Source organism: Centruroides sculpturatus, unplaced genomic scaffold (assembly GCF_000671375.1).
Source record: "Centruroides sculpturatus isolate CEXI.00-Female unplaced genomic scaffold, Cexi_2.0 scaffold2061, whole genome shotgun sequence".
Classification (NCBI taxonomy): Eukaryota; Metazoa; Arthropoda; class Arachnida; order Scorpiones; family Buthidae; genus Centruroides; species Centruroides sculpturatus.
In genome coordinates, this window is record NW_019386151.1 from 25,911 (window position 1) to 48,219 (window position 22,309).

The following is a 22,309-nucleotide window of genomic DNA, read 5'->3' on the forward strand; positions in this document are numbered from 1 at the left end:
ACATAACAACATACGGAAAATGCGCAAGTCTACAATGACGCCATCGGTAATACGTGACAACGTTCCAAAAAATTTTCAAAAACAACGGTTAATTCTGGAAATTCGAATTCATATAGGAAATTCCATAGCGCCTGAAGGAGAACCACATTAGGTTCGAAAACGTTTGCAAAGTCTTCTGTATTGGAGAAGAAGAACGGCGGTTACAGACAGTGAAGTTGGGTATTATGTTTCTTTCTTATTATACTTTTTATCGTTTTAAAAATATTTATATTTTGTTTTTTATAGTATTTTATTGTACTTTTGGGTCAATTATGTTACTCGGGGATGGAATCTTTTTTTCAGTGATAGTTCCAATGATATGTAAAATAATTGTTATAGTCACTTTCCTAGCTATCAATGTAATAGACATTGCAAATAACAATTTCGAAATTCTTCAATTAATGTATGCTTGTACCTTATGATAATAAACATTCTATATATTTCAATCGAACATCTCGGAAATGTTTGTGTTTTTTTCAATGTTTACATTTTATTATATAATTAGCTGTTACCCGCGACTTCGCCCGTGGGGGTATTACAAGCAAACCCCATTTATATTCAGTATTTCAACAACCATAGTAATTGTTATACAACACCTACTGCTGAGAATGTTGAGAATTGATGAGAATTAAACGAACTATTTTCAATTTGCTTAATTTTCTGGAACGTTTACAATCGTTCTATAATCGAACCAATATGCAACAACAAATTCGAATTTAAAACGCTTGCAACATTTGCTTAAAAAATCAAAATATATAAAAATATTTATAACAATGTCTAAAATGTTATGCATTTACTGCACCCAAGTACTCAATGAAGACTAAACGCTGATAAAAACAATAAATCGCATTTAAAATAGTACTGTATAAGTCGTTCTTCAGGTAAAGCCTTAATCCTCTCCCTCTAGCCCTCGCAGAAGGAATTTTCAAAAATCCCTTCTTAATTAATTAAATATCATTTGGCAATTTATTATAATAGTGGACGAAAGGTGCATTAAATGGGTTAAATTAAGTAAAAAATATATAAAATATAAGGAAAACCCTCAGCCTGTGTCCGACTTTAATGGTTAATAAAAACATTCTAACAACACTTACAATGAAAAAACAATTGGTTCATTGTTACACTTCAACATTTAATTATAGGTAACTTAAAATTGATGCGTGTTCTCTCTCTACGAGGATCTGTTTATGAAAAAAGTTACATAATTTGTTTTGAATTCTTTATTTTTACTTCCAAAACATTGATCAGAAATTTTTTCTATGCATCAAAATTTTTATGTTTAATTACAATTTTCATTATAATTCTGTACGAATGTAATAAACAAGCAAGTATCTAAATAGATTACATAAATAAAAAAATATGTTTCTGCTAAATTTAATGTAAATAGAGTATTAAAATACCATTACCTAGTTAAACATATTTAATTACACACTTTAATATACAAGAAGAGTAAAATACTTAATTAACATATATTTATAACACTATTTATATAACAATTGAATCTCTAGTTGCGGTGACTTCCAAACAGCGGTCTTTTTGCAGGAACTTGTTTTCTGCTTTATAACATTGCGTACAAAACAACCTGAGAACGACAGATTCATTGGAACAATGGACGTTTGTCTTCATGATATTATTTATATAGGTTTTACTGCATTTATCTCAACAAGTGTTCTTGTATTTTAAAAAGACTTTAAACATCTTTATAATTTAAAAATTCTAACTATTTAATTTAAAGTGCGCTGTAATTCTTTAAACACAGCAAATCGCTTTTAAAATAAAATTTCTAACACACTTAAAATTCAATTTTAAAAATTAATTTTATGAGTAATTTACTACAATTTGATTATAATTGGTAACAATTAAATGTATAATTAATTAATATTTGTTGATTACATTAAAAATATCCTCTAAACATTTTCATTTTATTGGAAATTCCACAAATATTCAACACTTTTTAATTCATTCAATACGTCATACAATATTTTTTTCGAATTCTATATTATTTAAATAAGTATTGAAGACACGAAAGACTATGATTTAAAAGTGTATAACTTCAAACACTGATTTTCTTTGGAATGTTTTATATAATTCTTGTATCAAAAGTAAATAAATTTTCGTATTTGCTAACAGTTTATATTAACCAGAAGAAAATATTTGAATTTTCGAAAAAAATATTTATTGAACCGTTTCATTGTAGATCTTGAGAAATTCTTCGTTTCTTACAAAAAATTCTTCGTTTTGTCTTACTACTTCAAATAATTCACTCGAATCAAAATCTGGTAATTCACCTCCATATTCAATAGGAAGATATTCTGGATGAATGAATTCATGTAAAGACGTCATGTCACTATGTGGAAATATCTGTAAACGAGTTATTATATTTATTATAAAACAATAATTTAAACGTCATTAATATTCATTTACTTTTGAAATATTTACGTTACGTATTCAGTGTAATAAAAGTATAAGTCTATATAATAGCCAAAAAACAACTTATTTTGCAATTGCATACAGAGAGAGCGTTTCTAACTAATATGTCGATTCTCTTTTAATGATTCATTCTTTGTTTTTTTTTTATTTTATATTGTAATTGTAGAGGGTTTGCTGCAATTAAATAATAAATTCATAATTTCACTACAGGTAACTTAACTAGCTGAATTCCTACTTTGTCATCGTGAACAATTATATATTTACTAATTAATGTAATAACTTCATGATTGTGAAGGAAAAACAGAGAGAGATATTATATTGTAAGTTGTATATACTGTATGCATTTGTAACAATATATTTTTAAAAAAAATTTATTGACTGATGCTACCTATGTAGTCTTGTTATCAGAATTTACTTCTTCTGTGCATTAAACAGGCCTGTTTAATGAAAAAGGGTGTTCTCAGTCATTTATTTTGATACTGTTTCAGTAATTAAATATAATACGTTTGATATATCTTAATTAATGTTTTCAGCAATATTTTCATAAACGTTTGACTCTTGTGTTTGGAAGACAAAGCAGTATCCAAGGAAAATAAAGCATACTCTTAAGAAAAATGTCACCGTTTCGAATTAACAACTACTTTATAAACGAAACATTCTAAATATCAAACAATAAGAACAGCGATATATTTAAATTATTATTTTATAAACGTTGTTCTGTAATTTGTCAGTAATAGAACCTTTTAAAACGAAATGTACTGTACGTTGCACAACTTGGTGTATTGTTTCATAAGTAAATAAAAAATAATAGATAATAAGCAATTAGTTTAAAAATATAATGTTTTAAAATACAATATTTTTTGCTATATTCTTTAGGATAAAAATTACTTACTTTATTTCGTAGTTTTGCAGGAAAAAGTGACAGAGAAAATTTCAATAATCCTTTGACAATGACGTTCAAATTGACGTAATGCATTTCTTTGATAAATACTTGATTGCAATCATTCTAATGTAAACACGAAAAAATTTAATATAATTAAAATGTTTTCTCATTTTTTAATTACCAAATTAAACGTATAGACAATATAGTTTGTGTTTTTTCTGTCACAAATAGGTGCATTGATAGACACTAGGCATTTTGGCATAACTCTTTACTTTGTAAAATCTTGTTGGCCGATACGCGTTTCGGGCATTTGCCCCTCTTCTGTCAACTTTACTTTTGAGATATCTTGAAAGGTGTTAATAAATATACATATTAGTTTAAAATTACATTAGTTACAATTAAAATTTTTTTGTTAAAATTCCTTGGAATTACCCTCAACAGGACTCAACTCCTGACATCACCAGTATGAGCTGTGTTGTTGAAATATTCTGAATATTTCAATAGAAAAGTTATTATTTAGTAAGAAACTACTTGCTTTTCCTACAAAACTGCTTGTAGTCAGTAGCGTAGCGCCCCCACTACGATACGCTACTGTTTATGGTATTCATAGTTTTTTTACTATAAAGCAAGAATTTACAGCGATTACCTATTAAATAATGGTTTTTCCTACCAAAAACTAAATAAGTTTTCTATTAAATATTAAATGATTACAATAGTTACTGCTTATAGTAAGAAACCATAACAAAGCACTACTTTTTAGTAAAAATAAACTGCTGTTTCATGACTCTTTAGTAGGCAACGTATTGTAAAATTTGATTGTTTAGGAGGAAGTATAATTTCAGACTTTGTAACATTTTACATTTTACATTTACTAAAGGAGTAGAAGGCCTCCACCAATATGTATAGCCTTGAAAAAGGAAATATGAAGGGTTACAGCAGATGTGAGAAGAATGAAGAAAAGAAAAGAATGACAGGTATAGTTTGAAACATGAGACTTCAGAGCGCCACCGAGTGCCAATTATATAACACGAATGAATACAAATTACAAACATATAGCTGTGTACAGAATAACTGTCTGCAAATTGAGGCAGTACGACCTCCATAACAGCTAACTTGTTTTGGAAATCGACACACAAAATGCGTATGAACAACTCACTTGCGGGAAAAAACAGACAAAGCCCTCCATGGTTGAGGAAGTAACATAAGAAAACGGTCGCGTTTGTACAAATGACAGGGCCTCCATAATATTGGAGGTAACAAAAGAAAAAGAAAAACAATCGCGCATGTACAATACAGCCAGTATATGAGAAAAGAGCCCCAACAGCTGACTTGCCATCGGGCCAAAACAAAACGTGTATATACAACCCTCTCTAACCAGAGGGGAACCGCTGAATAGTTCGCCATGCTGTTATACTTTAGAATGTCTGCAGCTCTGATGAAAGTTTCAAGAACCTGTAGGGTCTTTTGATTCATGAAAAAGGTTTTCAACTGGCATGGTCATACATCGTGCTCGCTAAAATTCGTCTTTAATTTTTGTATCTAGTGCACAAAAAGATGACATGCTGCACATCTTGATCCTCATCTAGGGCACAGGGGCATTTCCCATTCCCTTTGTTCAGGAAACACTTGAGGTATATCCTGAAGTTCCCGTACCCTGTAACGATTTGGGTGGTAATGAAGTTTGGATGGTAAAATGATATGTGCCTCCCGTTCTGAATGCTTGGAAAAATTTGGAAGGCAAGTCTGCCTGTTTTTTCTGCTTTCCACCTCTGTTGCCAGATTTGGGTCATGATGTTGTCTAGTTAGGACTTGACTAGTTGGTGTTGAAAGAGATGGACATGTCAGCCTTAGCTGCCTTTTTTGCGAGTAGGTCGGCTCGTTCGTTTCCAGTTATCCCAGCATGCCCTTTGACCCAGTTTAAAAGGGTTTTAATCGTCTTTTCCCTAAGTAGCATCACAAGGTTGATAGTTTCTTGAACTATAGTTAACTTCGTACGTAGATTCTAGATTTGGACTGGGGCCGTTTTTGCTATTGCTGTTGATGTGTATTGTCTTGTTTCTGAACATCCGCTTCTCTGATATATTGCAACGCCCTCAAAATAGCCAAAATTTCGGCTTGGTAGTTTGAACATTTCATTCCTAACTTGAAGCAGGCCTGGTAAATTTGACCTTTCAGAGGTGTTATTAACGACTAATGCCCTCGACAGATTTGCACCCGTAAGTAAACACATTGTACGTTTTGTCATTTACTGCTGGTGCCTCGGTAATTTTCGAGTTTGGTTTAGCAGGGTGAACTATGTCTTTTGCTGTGAGTCCAGGCTGTACTTCTGAACGTCTTTTATAAATTCCTCCATGGAAGCATGAACAATGGGAGTTTGATTGCACTTTACACTTTGACCTAAAAGTTGGTTTATCCAATATATTTTTAAAACTTCTAGGTCTAGTGGTAGAATGTTTGAAATTACATGTAATGCGTTTGTCGGTCTTGTTCTATATGCTTTAGCTATCGATATTAAACTCATTCATTGGATTGAGTTAAGACGTTTCTTAATGTTTTGCTCGTTGGCGGCTTCTCCCCAGATCTCAGCCCCATAAGTAATGGCCGGTTCGATTGCACATTTATAAATTGTCTGTCTGGTCTTATAATTTATTCCCCACATGTTCCGAGAAATGCAGAGTACAGAGTGGGGTATCGTAACTCCCTTCTTGTAGATGTGGTTGATGTGTGATTTCAACGTTAAAGTCTCGTCAATCTTTAGTCCTAAGTATTTAATGTCTGAGTTGTGTTTAATCCTATGCCCAATTCAATTGCTGGTTTCTTATTAAGCGGGTGATGTCGTGGAAAAACTATACTTGCGCATTCAACTGGGTTTATTATTGTAACAGAAATATCAGAAACAGAAATTCAATAAAAGATGTTATTAAAATTTTGTTTAAATATTAGTGATTTTTACTTTGAATTTAAACAAATTAAAATGTTAAGTAAAAAGTTTATACTTACACTTATTAAGCTTACTAAGTTGTGTATAAATCGTGGTGTGTATTCCATTAATTGCTTAAAAGTGGAATTTTTACTGTCTAAAATTAAAACTATTCCATTCTCTTGACATTGGTGTAAAGTAAAGAATAAATCTGCTAAGAGGAACGTTAGGCGGTAAACATCTATCAAAGGTACTTCTGAAGGATCCCAATATTCTGTATATTAAAAAATATCAAGAATAAATTAAAATACTCTTATTTATATGAAAATACAGTGCACTTTTGTTACTCCGAAAGTAAATAAATTTTGAAATTTCACCACATCCTTTATTTTCCGAAGGTTCATCTTAATTCAAGTAATTTCTGGCAGCATTGTGTTTGTTGTACTTGGTTGCTGTTAGCAAGAGGAGTGTGCACTTTGATCAACGTTTATGTGTATCCTGTGTATTTGTTTACACATATTCTAATATTTATGTTGCTTATAAATTATGTGTATACATTTTTGTAAACTTCATATTATATTAACCATGCTTACTCTACACATGATAGAAATTAATGGTTTCTTACCTACTCATTTGTAAAATAGACTTTTGAAATTTGTAGTTAATCCTTTCATGTATTATAGAGTAATATCCAGAGTCTTCAGTATACTAACATTCTTTTCTTCATATATAACCATGCTAATTCGTATAACTGTGTGATTATTAGTCCGGATTAGCAAAAGTACATTGCATTTCAACTTTATGTTAAAACTACAAAACTAAGTCTAAAATTACATATATATTACATAAAATTAAAACATGAAATACGTTATAATACTGTAGATCTAATTCGTGTATTTCGCAAGTTTGACATTTGAGTTTAATGCAATTCAACGCTAAGAGATAAACAAAATAGAACACAGTAGATATTTACTACCATCGAAATGTTATCTTTGAGAAATATCTCCATTTAGATGTGAGATATATAATAAAATGTGGAAAACTCTATGTGGTCAGTCTATTGTTTAGGAGTAACTCACGCCGTTCAGTAGTTATTATTCTCAAACAAAAAGTAAAAATAAAACTAAATTATTTTTAATTCGTTCTACTGCAATTCTTATCGCTGTTCGTTACTTCGCGCTAATACATACTCTGCTGAAGTTTCTTTCGTAACTTTTCCATGTGTACTTCTTATAGCAGTAAACGAAGTGTTTTATATTACAGTGTCTTACACCAATCAAAAGATTCTTCTGTTCTACTTTACATCCTTATTTATGCATCCATTTATCTAATTTTGGGCTAAAAAACATCGTCGATCTGCGATGAGGCAGTCGTTTCATTAAGGAAAGCCGACTCACATCTGTGTTTAGTAGTATGTGGATGATTTGTGTGTCTTACAACTCTCGTATTCTCCAATCCGAGACAATGAATAACGTTGCGTAATTGCACAAAAGCGAACATATGAAAGATTCAAATTATCCCGACATTTTCTTTAATCAAAATTTACTTATTATTCATCTTCGAAAAATCTTTGTTATTTTTCTTTGATCATTCTACAATTCACAAGTATATACTGATTTCACATCGAGTGATGGCAGTGACTTCATGCCAATTGAAAAAGTCACTGACTCACTAAATATACAAGAAACTTTTTGGTTCAATTTCTTCATCTGTAAAGGCCTATAATAATTCTGTATATCTCATTCGAAATATAATTATTCACTTAGGTAGCCTGCAAAATTTCAGCATTTTCAATAAAGGGCTTGCCGAAATATTAGTAATCGAAATGTGCAAAAACCGCCAAAATGCTGTATTACGTCCTTGCTCTTTTATATATAACAGAAAGAAAGTATGGCAATCCGTCGAAAAACGACACTTCTCAACGAATACTTTTAAATTTTTGGATCCAGGGGACCATGAAAAGTACAGAGAAAATTGGGTTATTTTCTTTATGTATAGATGTTAGTGTGTTGAGTAGCACGATTTTGTTCACCCTGTTTGAAGCTAATAACTCCCGTGCTTTTTGTCGAAAAATTATGAAATTTTGCAAGGAGATTCGTGTATTGGTGGATTGATGCTATTACATTTTAGTGATTAAAAATTGAAAAGGCTAGGAGTAAAAGGAGTCGTGTAATATCTTCATTAGGGTCGGACATAAAGAGGTTTTTACTCGTTATTAGCATTTGCAATTTTTTTACAAATCCAATCCCTACCTCGAAATTAAGAACTTTTCATTTTATAGTAATTAAAAAATAAAAAAACATTTTAAATAAAATATAATAGCAAATGGCGCCATAAAATGTTGACAGGAAAGTTAAGTAACTCTTTGCTGGAAATTTTTCTTATATTTATTTCACCAGACACCCGTAGAGAAAATAAATTATTGGATGTAGAAAGCTCAAATTTTAAACTTAAGCCTCTATTGTTATTAGTATAGTGCTAAAGAAACTTCCTGGTCAATAGGTCACAGTTAACGGAGATATAGCTATTTTACTTTTCTCGCTTTATATTAGCTTGGTTCTTTAAAATGAAATGTAGGAAACGATAATAAAAATCTGTTGTGTACCTTTTTCATGTACGAAGTTTACCTTTACCGAAGAAAATCTCCTATGAGAAACAAATTTGACTTTTATGTAAATTATCATAATGTAAATTATTAGACTATATTATGTAAATTTTATGTAAATTATTTTTCCTGTTGGCGTACATCTCAGGTGTTTATGTTTAGATTGAAAATTACACAGATAACTTCGTAGAGAGTCCAAACGCTATCGTAACATTCTTTCTTTCTGTCGACACTCCAACAAGGCTTTGTTTATTTCATTTCCTCTCTTCTTCTTCTTTTTCTGGTCCTCTTTTAAAGAAATTCTTCATGTCCAACGACTGTCCATTTCAAAGCTGGGCCAGTAGCTTTCACTCAGATCCTCCCTTAAAGAGATCCTTGAGAAATTGGTAAAGTATGATTAACGGTGAATTGAAAAACTGCCTTTCCAAACGGAAAACAAAATCACTTTGTTTTATGATTACTCTCATTAATTAATCCTACTTAACACAGCGCGTCTCGTTTCTTATATTTGCAGTGTGTTATTAGGATTAAATTCACTCTTGAAGAATACAAATATGGTATTTACCATTAGTTTTAAAAGTAAAATTTTGTTCCGGTTACAGGGAATAAATACGTATGAATGACTTAGAAATTAATCGTCCTGTAAACTGAGAANGGGCTAGAGATTGGTTCTGTTAAGCTTTTGTTTAAGTAAAATTCCGTCTCTTTCAGCATGGTTTTATTTATGTCTCTAATTCTCTCATCTCTAAACTATTTAACTACTTGTTAAGTAGAAATAAGTCGAAACTAGTTACTTTGTACTCGAATATTTGTAGTCTTGGGAAGGAAGTGGAAAGACAAATTTTTATGACAACAGATACATAAATTGTAAATTTAAGAAATATAAATTCTAGAGATTTTTTTATACCTCGTGCGTCTCATTCATTAAATTTGGTTGTAAATGATGCTGCCAAAGTAACAGTTAATTTTTAACATTGTATAGGAATTGTACTCTTGTTTTCTGCATTTCCTTATAGACGGGACATGCGAAATCGTAATAACACTCTAGATTAATTAACATTGAAATCCGTAAGTAATACAAAATTGGAGAGCAGAATAAAAAAAGAATAAATATATCAAATATTTTAATGAATTTTTTTAAACTCCTGTCAAGTATACAGAACTATCACAGAAACATAACTCAACCGATAGGAATTTACTTATAAGTTATAAATGTACTCATGATTAGCATAATCGAGCGAGGGCGGCCAAACATCTAGTAGGCAGGCAGCTAACAGACTAGAACCGGTCCTGGATAGAATCATTGGAAACTTTATACGTGTGTAACTTTCACAGCTGAACCGCGTGAGGTTAATGCTCTGTAAAGCGCATCCGCAAATGCGTATAATCTGGCTGTTTGGAAGCTGACCCGGTTTCGACAATACAGCGGTTCTATTAAGCCACTGATATTCGAATATACAATAGCAATCTTATCGTTTTTTCACGTGTAGTATAGAAAATTGTAATAAGATACATAATGCGGTTATAATAAAATATTAATCTTAATTAATTCAAAGTACGTTAACTTATGAAAATAATCGTGCAATATGTATTTATATTTTAGAAACTACAATGGAAAGCGGCGCGTCCACCGCTTCCAAGGGCGGCACGCCACTGGATCACACGTGGGTCCAATTGTCAACGTCGCGCTTCTTTTTTTTTCCTCTCTGCACTTAAAAGCCATTACTTTACATCATATTTCACCCCTGTTACGTATAACACAGCTGAGAAAGTAAAACAAATATAGTGTCTGAATAATTCAAAAACAACCATGTGTGCGGCGCAAATATGTGTTTACATTGTAATATGCTGAATTCTGTAGTTCATGTTTATTCTTTAATTACAATTATTATTTCTGACTATATGAATATAAATTGTTTTTCTTCTATTTTTAGGGTTTCTCGATTGTTCGAAACCGGAATAATTCAAGCCCAGCATAAAACAAAGTATAGAAATGAGAAAATAGAAAATCAATTTGAAGCATTAAGTTTATCAAACTTTTTAGGAGCCTTCTATCTTCTTGTCTCAGGTTATTTGTTTGCAATTATCGTTTTTATTTTAGAATTACTTGTAGACAAAAAGGCTAGAGCTGTGCTTGATCAAGAGGAAAATGATAAATTATCGAAAGTTTGTTGCATTCGTATACATAAATAAATAAGTATAATCTCACACTATTGCATTAAGTAGAAACTCGAGCAATTTCTTCGGATAAACTTTTCCTGTATATTTTTATTAACACGCAAGTCAATTTTACGTACATTATTTTACTGCTAAGTAAAAATTTATGTTAATTTAAAAGATGATAAAAAGTATTTATGTAGATGAAATTTTTCTTTATGTGTAAATAGTATAAAACAGTATAAACGGATAGTAATTATTGTGTTGAAAACAATTCTCGTATCGGAATTTTTTTACATTCATTTCGGTCATTATCTGAAAAGTGCAAAATATTACGGTTTAATATTGTATATACTGAATGTTAAAATTCACGTAAACTTGAATAACTTTACGCGAAAATTTGCCATTTCTGCAATAACACTTCAGTTCCGTTTAGCTGTTGTGTTTTGATGCAGAGATATGTCTCAGCTTATTTGGAGTCTGGGACATAGTTCGTGTATGTCATTTTTCTCATCTCTATTTTAATCAATCGTTTAGTGTTTTCAATGTACCTGTTGGATATGTCATTTAGTGGCGTCACTCTGCAATGTGAATCGCAACATCGTTTTTGCCTCATTATGTTATTATCATTCGTAGCTGTCTATCAATACTGTTACTGTCACTCACTTGTCAGGCTCAACTCTGCATTCGTGATGCAACATCTCTTGTTACTACTTGCAACTTTTGCTTGAGTTTGATTATTAGGTGTATGGGTGGCATTTCAACGATGAGTTTTGAGCGACTATTTGTCTCTGCATACATTAACAATCTCTTCAACAATATCAATCCTAAATTTATAGTATGCCTGCGTTATAATTCTTATAAATCACGATCCTAACGTTTTACAAACCGATCTTAAAATTTTATCATTAGCTTTTAGGAAAGTAAATTTAAGAATTAATACTCGTAAAACTGTAGTGATGTGTTTCTCTCTGAGTACAGATCTGCCACTTTCGCATTTATACATTTATAATGATGTTTAAAATTATGTAATTTCGTATAGTGGTTTGGGATTTGTCTTTGACAATAAATTGACTTTTAAAGGTGATGTAGAAAAATCGCAAAATCTATCGCAATTTGCTGTGGAATTTAATGGCCGTGTTTTAAACCTATATCCTTAAAAAGTGTACTAAGGCCGATTTTCTTTAGAAATTTTTAATCTTTAATAGATTACTGCATAGTAATCTGAGCAATGTCTGCCCCTTCTTTATTACTCAAAGTTATTAAAGAACAAGTAAACAATTTTGCCATTTTCCGTACACTTATTCCGTACATTCCGATGTCGAAAGACTCAGACAGGGACTACCCAATTTCTAAAAGTTTAGTATTTCGACCGAATCTATAAATATTTTAATGGAATAATATATATTGTGTACAGGCACAATGAAGTGACGTTTTTTTCAACACTGGGCTAGTTGAATCTTTTATTTAGTTAGACTAAATAAAAGATTCAACTAGCCCAGTGTTGAAAAAAACGTCACTTCATTGTGCCTGTACACAATAAGCAAATACAACACGGTTTCGACAACATCAGGAATAATATATAATTACTGGCACAGGTTGAAACTTCCCACTGAAATATCTACGTCATAATCATTTCTAAATACTCTTTATTATTGACTAGCATTAAGTCGTTGATCTTTTTTAAATCGCTTCATTGATTACGTGTCGCCTATTGATTATATCCTTCGTCAAGATTTTAAAAAAATATAAACATTTATGACAATGCTTTTTACATAATGTATGATGTTTCTATACAGAAATTTTAACACCGGAATAGATAAATTACCCAACTTCACTGCCTGTAACCGGCGTTCTTCTTCTCCAATACAGAGGACTTTGCAAACGTTTTCGAACCTAATGTGGTTCTTCTTCAGGCGCTATGGAATTTTTTATATAAATTCGAATTTCCAGAATTAACCGTTGTTTTTGAAAATTTTTTTGGAACGTTGTCACGTGTGACCGATGGCGTCATTGTAGACTTCCGTATTATTCGTATGTTGTTACTTTAGAGTTTTATTGAGGAAGGCTTCCCATGCTGTAGATATCTTCATTTCTCATTTGAAGTTAATGCAGTGCTTATTCCTGAGGGTGTTATGGCGAAAGGTCCGCACAGAACACCTCAGATGGCTTGAGGCCGTATACATTTGCCTTAACACCCTCAGGAATAAGCACTGCATTAACTTCAAATGAGAAATGAAGATATCAACAGCATGGGAAGCCTTCCTCAATAAATCTCTAACATAACAACATACGGAAAATGCGCAAGTCTACAATGACGCCATCGGTAATACGTGACAACGTTCCAAAAAATTTTCAAAAACAACGGTTAATTCTGGAAATTCGAATTCATATAGGAAATTCCATAGCGCCTGAAGGAGAACCACATTAGGTTCGAAAACGTTTGCAAAGTCTTCTGTATTGGAGAAGAAGAACGGCGGTTACAGACAGTGAAGTTGGGTATTATGTTTCTTTCTTATTATACTTTTTATCGTTTTAAAAATATTTATATTTTGTTTTTTATAGTATTTTATTGTACTTTTGGGTCAATTATGTTACTCGGGGATGGAATCTTTTTTTCAGTGATAGTTCCAATGATATGTAAAATAATTGTTATAGTCACTTTCCTAGCTATCAATGTAATAGACATTGCAAATAACAATTTCGAAATTCTTCAATTAATGTATGCTTGTACCTTATGATAATAAACATTCTATATATTTCAATCGAACATCTCGGAAATGTTTGTGTTTTTTTCAATGTTTACATTTTATTATATAATTAGCTGTTACCCGCGACTTCGCCCGTGGGGGTATTACAAGCAAACCCCATTTATATTCAGTATTTCAACAACCATAGTAATTGTTATACAACACCTACTGCTGAGAATGTTGAGAATTGATGAGAATTAAACGAACTATTTTCAATTTGCTTAATTTTCTGGAACGTTTACAATCGTTCTATAATCGAACCAATATGCAACAACAAATTCGAATTTAAAACGCTTGCAACATTTGCTTAAAAAATCAAAATATATAAAAATATTTATAACAATGTCTAAAATGTTATGCATTTACTGCACCCAAGTACTCAATGAAGACTAAACGCTGATAAAAACAATAAATCGCATTTAAAATAGTACTGTATAAGTCGTTCTTCAGGTAAAGCCTTAATCCTCTCCCTCTAGCCCTCGCAGAAGGAATTTTCAAAAATCCCTTCTTAATTAATTAAATATCATTTGGCAATTTATTATAATAGTGGACGAAAGGTGCATTAAATGGGTTAAATTAAGTAAAAAATATATAAAATATAAGGAAAACCCTCAGCCTGTGTCCGACTTTAATGGTTAATAAAAACATTCTAACAACACTTACAATGAAAAAACAATTGGTTCATTGTTACACTTCAACATTTAATTATAGGTAACTTAAAATTGATGCGTGTTCTCTCTCTACGAGGATCTGTTTATGAAAAAAGTTACATAATTTGTTTTGAATTCTTTATTTTTACTTCCAAAACATTGATCAGAAATTTTTTCTATGCATCAAAATTTTTATGTTTAATTACAATTTTCATTATAATTCTGTACGAATGTAATAAACAAGCAAGTATCTAAATAGATTACATAAATAAAAAAATATGTTTCTGCTAAATTTAATGTAAATAGAGTATTAAAATACCATTACCTAGTTAAACATATTTAATTACACACTTTAATATACAAGAAGAGTAAAATACTTAATTAACATATATTTATAACACTATTTATATAACAATTGAATCTCTAGTTGCGGTGACTTCCAAACAGCGGTCTTTTTGCAGGAACTTGTTTTCTGCTTTATAACATTGCGTACAAAACAACCTGAGAACGACAGATTCATTGGAACAATGGACGTTTGTCTTCATGATATTATTTATATAGGTTTTACTGCATTTATCTCAACAAGTGTTCTTGTATTTTAAAAAGACTTTAAACATCTTTATAATTTAAAAATTCTAACTATTTAATTTAAAGTGCGCTGTAATTCTTTAAACACAGCAAATCGCTTTTAAAATAAAATTTCTAACACACTTAAAATTCAATTTTAAAAATTAATTTTATGAGTAATTTACTACAATTTGATTATAATTGGTAACAATTAAATGTATAATTAATTAATATTTGTTGATTACATTAAAAATATCCTCTAAACATTTTCATTTTATTGGAAATTCCACAAATATTCAACACTTTTTAATTCATTCAATACGTCATACAATATTTTTTTCGAATTCTATATTATTTAAATAAGTATTGAAGACACGAAAGACTATGATTTAAAAGTGTATAACTTCAAACACTGATTTTCTTTGGAATGTTTTATATAATTCTTGTATCAAAAGTAAATAAATTTTCGTATTTGCTAACAGTTTATATTAACCAGAAGAAAATATTTGAATTTTCGAAAAAAATATTTATTGAACCGTTTCATTGTAGATCTTGAGAAATTCTTCGTTTCTTACAAAAAATTCTTCGTTTTGTCTTACTACTTCAAATAATTCACTCGAATCAAAATCTGGTAATTCACCTCCATATTCAATAGGAAGATATTCTGGATGAATGAATTCATGTAAAGACGTCATGTCACTATGTGGAAATATCTGTAAACGAGTTATTATATTTATTATAAAACAATAATTTAAACGTCATTAATATTCATTTACTTTTGAAATATTTACGTTACGTATTCAGTGTAATAAAAGTATAAGTTTATATAATAGCCAAAAAACAACTTATTTTGCAATTGCATACAAAGAGAGCGTTTCTAACTAATATGTCGATTCTCTTTTAATGATTCATTCTTTGTTTTTTTTTTATTTTATATTGTAATTGTAGAGGGTTTGCTGCAATTAAATAATAAATTCATAATTTCACTACAGGTAACTTAACTAGCTGAATTCCTACTTTGTCATCGTGAACAATTATATATTTACTAATTAATGTAATAACTTCATGATTGTGAAGGAAAAACAGAGAGAGATATTATATTGTAAGTTGTATATACTGTATGCATTTGTAACAATATATTTTTAAAAAAAATTTATTGACTGATGCTACCTATGTAGTCTTGTTATCAGAATTTACTTCTTCTGTGCATTAAACAGGCCTGTTTAATGAAAAAGGGTGTTCTCAGTCATTTATTTTGATACTGTTTTAGTAATTAAATATAATACGTTTGATATATCTTAATTAATGTTTTCAGCAATATTTTCATAAACGTTTGACTCTTGTGTTTGGAAGACAAAGCAGTATCCAAGGAAAATAAAGCATACTCTTAAGAAAAATGTCACCGTTTCGAATTAACAACTACTTTATAAACGAAACATTCTAAATATCAAACAATAAGAACAGCGATATATTTAAATTATTATTTTATAAACGTTGTTCTGTAATTTGTCAGTAATAGAACCTTTTAAAACGAAATGTACTGTACGTTGCACAACTTGGTGTATTGTTTCATAAGTAAATAAAAAATAATAGATAATAAGCAATTAGTTTAAAAATATAATGTTTTAAAATACAATATTTTTTGCTATATTCTTTAGGATAAAAATTACTTACTTTATTTCGTAGTTTTGCAGGAAAGAGTGGCAGAGAAAGTTTCAATAATCCTTTGACAATGACGTTCAAATTGACGTAATGCATTTCTTTGATAAATACTTGATTGCAATCATTCTAATGTAAACACGAAAAAATTTAATATAATTAAAATGTTTTCTCATTTTTTAATTACCAAATTAAACGTATAGACAATATAGTTTGTGTTTTTTCTGTCACAAATAGGTGCATTGATAGACACTAGGCATTTTGGCATAACTCTTTACTTTGTAAAATCTTGTTGGCCGATACGCGTTTCGGGCATTTGCCCCTCTTCTGTCAACTTTACTTTTGAGATATCTTGAAAGGTGTTAATAAATATACATATTAGTTTAAAATTACATTAGTTACAATTAAAATTTTTTTGTTAAAATTCCTTGGAATTACCCTNAACTTAAAAAATAAATTAAAACTTTTTAGAAATCTTACCCAATTGTCCTATACAAATAAAGCGTCCATTTTGATCAGGCTGAGGTAAAACTCTCATACAATTTGAAGATAAAGCTTTTTCTAACTTTGATGGAAGTAGATTTTTAAAATATGCCGGATATTCTAGTCTTGTAGAATAATAATTCCTAAGCAATTGAAGTGAACTTTCAACATTAAATTCCATCCCACGAAGAAATCCAAGAAGAAAAATGTCGTCCATTTTGCATTTGATTTTATGTTGAACTGAAAAATTAATTAAAACTCATTATAAAATAATGCATTTAATAGTAATACTGTTATAAAAATTATCTTAAGATTCATGACCAAAGACATTTTTACATATTTCCGAAATTAATAGATATTAAAAATACTACTTGATATTTTGAATTTTAAATACTATAATCTCTATTAAATGTTTAATACGAGTATATCTTTATTTTTGGTTGTGTATACAGTTTACTTATTGATATGTGTACCGAATTTCATAGTGTAATTCTAGAAAGATGACGTATGCATATTATGTGTTTGGCATAACATTAAAATTACGTCTTACCATAAAAATATAATTTCATAACTATGCTAAGTAACATCAACTGCAATGCTTCTTTCACATCTTGAAATACAGCATATTTAAATAATAAACAGGAATTTATTTAATATAAAGATTAAATTAACTACAGTAATATTTCTCGAATAAAAATAAAAAAAAATGAACTCAACAGCCCTCGATGCAAAGTAACATCAACTGAAAAAATTCTTTCACATCTTGAAATACAGCATATTTAAATAATAAACAGGAATTTATTTAATATAAAGATTAAATTAACTACAGTAATATTTCTCGAATAAAAATAAAAAAAAATGAACTCAACAGCCCTCGAGTCAAAATAATATCAACTGAAAAAATTTCTTCATATCTTGATGTTGGAGTTACTATCGTACGTAAACAAAGTAAACAGTTATCTCTAATTTTAAAACGAAGAAAATATTGAAACCAAAAATATATAGAATGAGCAAGCAACTGTATTAAAATACACGCAATAGAGCATAAGATAGATAAAGAAAACCAAGCATCAATAAAATGAAAAAGAGCAAAAGAAGCAGATACAAAAACTTCTGAAGAGATGTGGTTTAGGATCCTTTATCTAACTTTTTTTTTACTAATTAATGAAAATAAATCTACTTACGTCAGTAGTGAAGAAAAATAAAAAAAATTTTTAAAAAATGGAGAATTTGATTCATTGTTTGACGAAGATTTCCTAAGATTATAATGAAGTTGCAAAAACTCGTTACCAACTGTAAATTTTCTACGTTTAAGTGATTGTTGTGATTATGTTATATTAGACCTATATAAGTGGATATCGTTTGTCTAATTAAACTTAATAACGTTCGTTTAACAACATATTTCTTAGAGCGTATCCCGAATAGTTAAGAGGCACATACCTGTATCAGAATTATTTGTTAATAAAAAAGTAAAAAACATTTATGATATAAATTTAGAATTTGGAACTCTATTTCAAATTAAATATTTCAATTCGATTTTTGATAACGTATCAAGAGAATCGGACCTCCATATCGCGCCCCTCTCATGTAATTCGAATGAATATTTCTCTTAAAAATAAAATTAGGAATGCTTTAGCCTTGTGAATTAATAAACGTACCGTACAATCTTACGTTGTTTAGGGATCGCTTCGCCAAATAACGTGACATACTTAAACTTCGATCTTGTCTGTAGATTCCACTGTTTTATATAACTCTTATTGTCTGAGATTCTTCGGTTTGGTTTATTTCTTTACGGCAAAGTTACACGTGTTCGATCTGTCTCCAGGAAAGACTTTGTAAGGCAAGTTGGTTTCTAATTAGATATTACAAACGTGAAGATATTCCGGAAAATTACATCTTGGCCAGCCCGTTGTCAAGGAGGGAACCCAATACCAACTCTCAGGGCTCATTGGTATTATCAATATGGGTATTGATAACAAAGGTTTTTCCGTTTAACGTCACATTTGATTTAGACAAATTTCATAAGTAAACAAATGATCGAGGTTTCATTGTATTCTTCCGTACCTACTCTAACTGGAATAAAATTTTAAAATTCTGTAGTCAAATTATACTAACATTTTTATTTCCGACTATTTTACTAATTCTGTTGTGTATTCTAAAACCATCTCCAAATTTAATTCATAAAAGAACGAGCAATATTGTGACGTCGTCAGAATGCCTGCTGCAATTTGTTCAATTTAAACTATATACACTTCGTCTGAAATTAAGTGTCATGCTCCTGTACATCATACATTTCCTGTTAGCAACAGAATTATGCGGTACATCTAATTAACTCCTTTTAGGGAAAAATATTCGAATTTGAAATAACATAATGTCTGTTTAGAACGAAACTTGCTGTACAGTTAATCGGAAACGGGAGTCCCTAGTTTTTCCATATCTCATTTAATATTTCACCTCCTTAACTACATTATCGTGATTAAGCAAAGACAGATAGATAAACGGACAGTAGGAATTTATAGGTCTACAATTTTTCAAATTGCAGCCCAATTATTGAAAAATATATAATATTATATAAATTTACCGTCGTAATAATACATTCGAAATATTTTATATACAGTACCATAATATTTATGATAACACTTACTTATTACTTTTTTAAAATCTTCAAGAGCTTTCTCATCCCAGGGGTAATTTTTACTGTCCTCAGGAAACATTTTCTGAAATGCATCCATCTTAATAATCCTAGAGTTTATTCTTTCTGTCCTGGAAACGAAATTATAAACTGTTTAGATGCTGCTGTAAACGTTATAAGTAAACATTTAACATGTTTTAAATATATAATGGAGTTTATTTTTTTTAATATAAACACAAATTATATCAGATAAAACTATAATAAACAAAAATCGAAATTCTTATAGGCCCAGTTTCAGCTTTCGCGAACTTTATCGTAAACCTCAAGTTTTAAGAACAGTCTCACTTAAGGCTAATTGTAACCTTTTTTACGCACGCAATCTTCAGCAGATGGCCTTAGAATGTAATGCTTTATGTATGAAAAAATTCTTTTGTAAAAATTCTCGAAGACCGGATCAAATAGCCTTTTGTCTTATAATCCTATTTAATTCTTCTACTAGAATACGGTTTAAAATTTCGAAAATCAAATTCGTTAATTTTTTGTGAATTATGTAAATCGTAAAAAATATCTTAGAAAATTAATTAATTTTATTTTTAAAAATTTAAACCGTGCATTAATAGAAGAATTAAATAGGATTCTAACACAAAAAGCTGTTTCGTCCTATCTACTTCTGGTTTTGAGAATTTTTACATAAAAATTTTTTTATTGATAAAACATTACATTTTTAATGATATCTGCTGGAGATGACCTTTAATGTTTTTAAATATTTATTAAATGGCTATTAAAAAATTCAAATTTAGAGTCCAGAGTCTTACAAACTACTCGTAGTAAATTTATCAGCCATAAATTTGTACTTTTATGCATTATATATTTTAAAATACATTTTTCCTAAGGATAAATCATTAATTTTGCAGCTTAAAAGCTATTTTGTATTATTTACATTTTAGCATTATTATATAAGAAATAAAAACGATTTTTAACGAAGAAAATTAATACAATTTGGGTGTTGCAAGGACAAACTTAAACTTATCGAAACTTTGTCCTTCCAATAAACACAGATTGTAAAACAGAAACAACTTTGTAATGGTTTCAATAAATCGATATAAAATATTTGTATAGATATTATTTTAGTATTTCTAGATAACATTTAAAAATATCTCTACATAAAGTAAAACTCGTATGAAAATCTATTACTAAAATAACTAACCTGATTTAATATAAGCAGACTTTTGTCTGTCGATTGTTCAAATCAATAGAAATTAACCAGCTGTGCATGTGAATAAAATAAACTGATAACTACTTATACATTAAGATATAAAGATAAATAAAAACGATTGCAATCTCTCTTCTGTACAAACGTCACTTCATTCCTGATAACATTACGAACATAAATAAAGTATTTACTATTACGTCTGGAATCGAAATATTTGAAAAATTTTAAAATTTAACCACGTGGAAACAAACCTGGCGCAAAATATTTCAATTTTTTATGTGACGAAAATGTTTGGCTGGAATTTTTTGATTGCAGACCCATTACTTTTCACTGTCGTTTGTCTGACTCTCTGTTCTTCGTTTATCTCGAATATGTATTGAGATAGATGAAAATCCAGTACCAGATATGAAAAGTATAGAAGCCGAAAGTCCGATTAACCGTATGCCTACTTCGGGTTTGGATCGGAAGTCACGTAAATTTTTAAATTAAGACAAGATTACAAATTGCTACCTGCTATTGTGACTATGTTACAATAATATACATTTGTATTTTTTTATATTAACCTAACAAAGATGGGCAATAGTTAACAACTGATGTAATTAAAGTACATACTTAACTTTAATTTTAATTACTCTACTTTTCCTTTTAATTCACTATAATATTATTTGCCTTACCATAATCTATTGTGTTGAGTAGAGCAAACACATCTTGATTTTTATGAAGATCAATTCAACTGTTTTACTTTGAGCAATTGTAACATTTCAAATTTTTTTACTGCCAGTTGATAAAAGTCAAATTCAAACAAAAATAACCAATTAGATAACTCTACATTTTGGCATGCACATGTGTCAGAAAATACATGGCTTATTATGTAAGTTTATTTTTATTTTGTTTTGTACTTGCATTGAGTTACTACTTATTACTCTACTCTTTAAAAATTTAATAAAATTCTTGGAAGGAATATTCATGTAAAGTTGAAAATTTAGAAAACAACATTAGCATTAGTGTGGTTCACCAGTACCAATGCAGTGGCTGAAAGCACTGATCATAGTTGATCACATATTTGTAACTAACCAATGGGCTGATTGCATGAAGTTTTTCAGGTTTTCTTCATATATCTAAAACCTAAATAGGGGCCAGTTTGTCGTAAAAGTCTTTCTGGGAAATATCTCCATTGGCAGATCACCATTGTATTGTGTTGCCTTAACTCTATAAACATGAAATCAGTCATAATTGGCTAATTCAATTCAAGATAAAATTGGCTAAAGGAAAAGTTATTTGACTGGTTTTGATGTATANTTTCGAAATTCCCCCGTGGAAA

The 22,309-nt window shown here is 29.8% G+C and overlaps 1 protein-coding gene across 1 annotated transcript; it reads right to left on the reverse strand.

Annotated features, from left to right (window-relative positions):
• Nucleotides 1-1,877: 1,877 nt before the first annotated feature.
• LOC111613824 (alpha-tocopherol transfer protein-like) lies at nt 1,878-21,045 on the reverse strand. Its single transcript, XM_023355175.1, has 6 exons — nt 20,983-21,045; nt 19,788-19,906; nt 17,141-17,383; nt 6,353-6,546; nt 3,362-3,475; nt 1,878-2,400 (listed from the first exon to the last, which is right to left on the reverse strand). The coding sequence occupies exons 2-6, from the start codon at nt 19,873-19,875 to the stop codon at nt 2,215-2,217; spliced, it is 825 nt and encodes a 274-aa protein (XP_023210943.1). The 5' UTR covers nt 19,876-19,906; nt 20,983-21,045; the 3' UTR covers nt 1,878-2,214.
• Between the last annotated feature and the right edge of the window lie 1,264 nt (nt 21,046-22,309).

Bases quoted from the DNA above. Each gene is read 5' to 3' on its own strand.
- LOC111613824 (XM_023355175.1), bottom strand. From the start codon at position 19,875: ATGGATGCATTTCAGAAAATGTTTCCTGAGGACAGTAAAAATTACCCC. The intron at 6,547-17,140 runs GTAAGATTTCTA...TTTAATATACAG, and splicing joins TATTTGTATAGGACAATTGG to AATATTGGGATCCTTCAGAA. The intron at 3,476-6,352 runs GTAAGTATAAAC...TGTTTACATTAG, and splicing joins ACTTAGTAAGCTTAATAAGT to AATGATTGCAATCAAGTATT.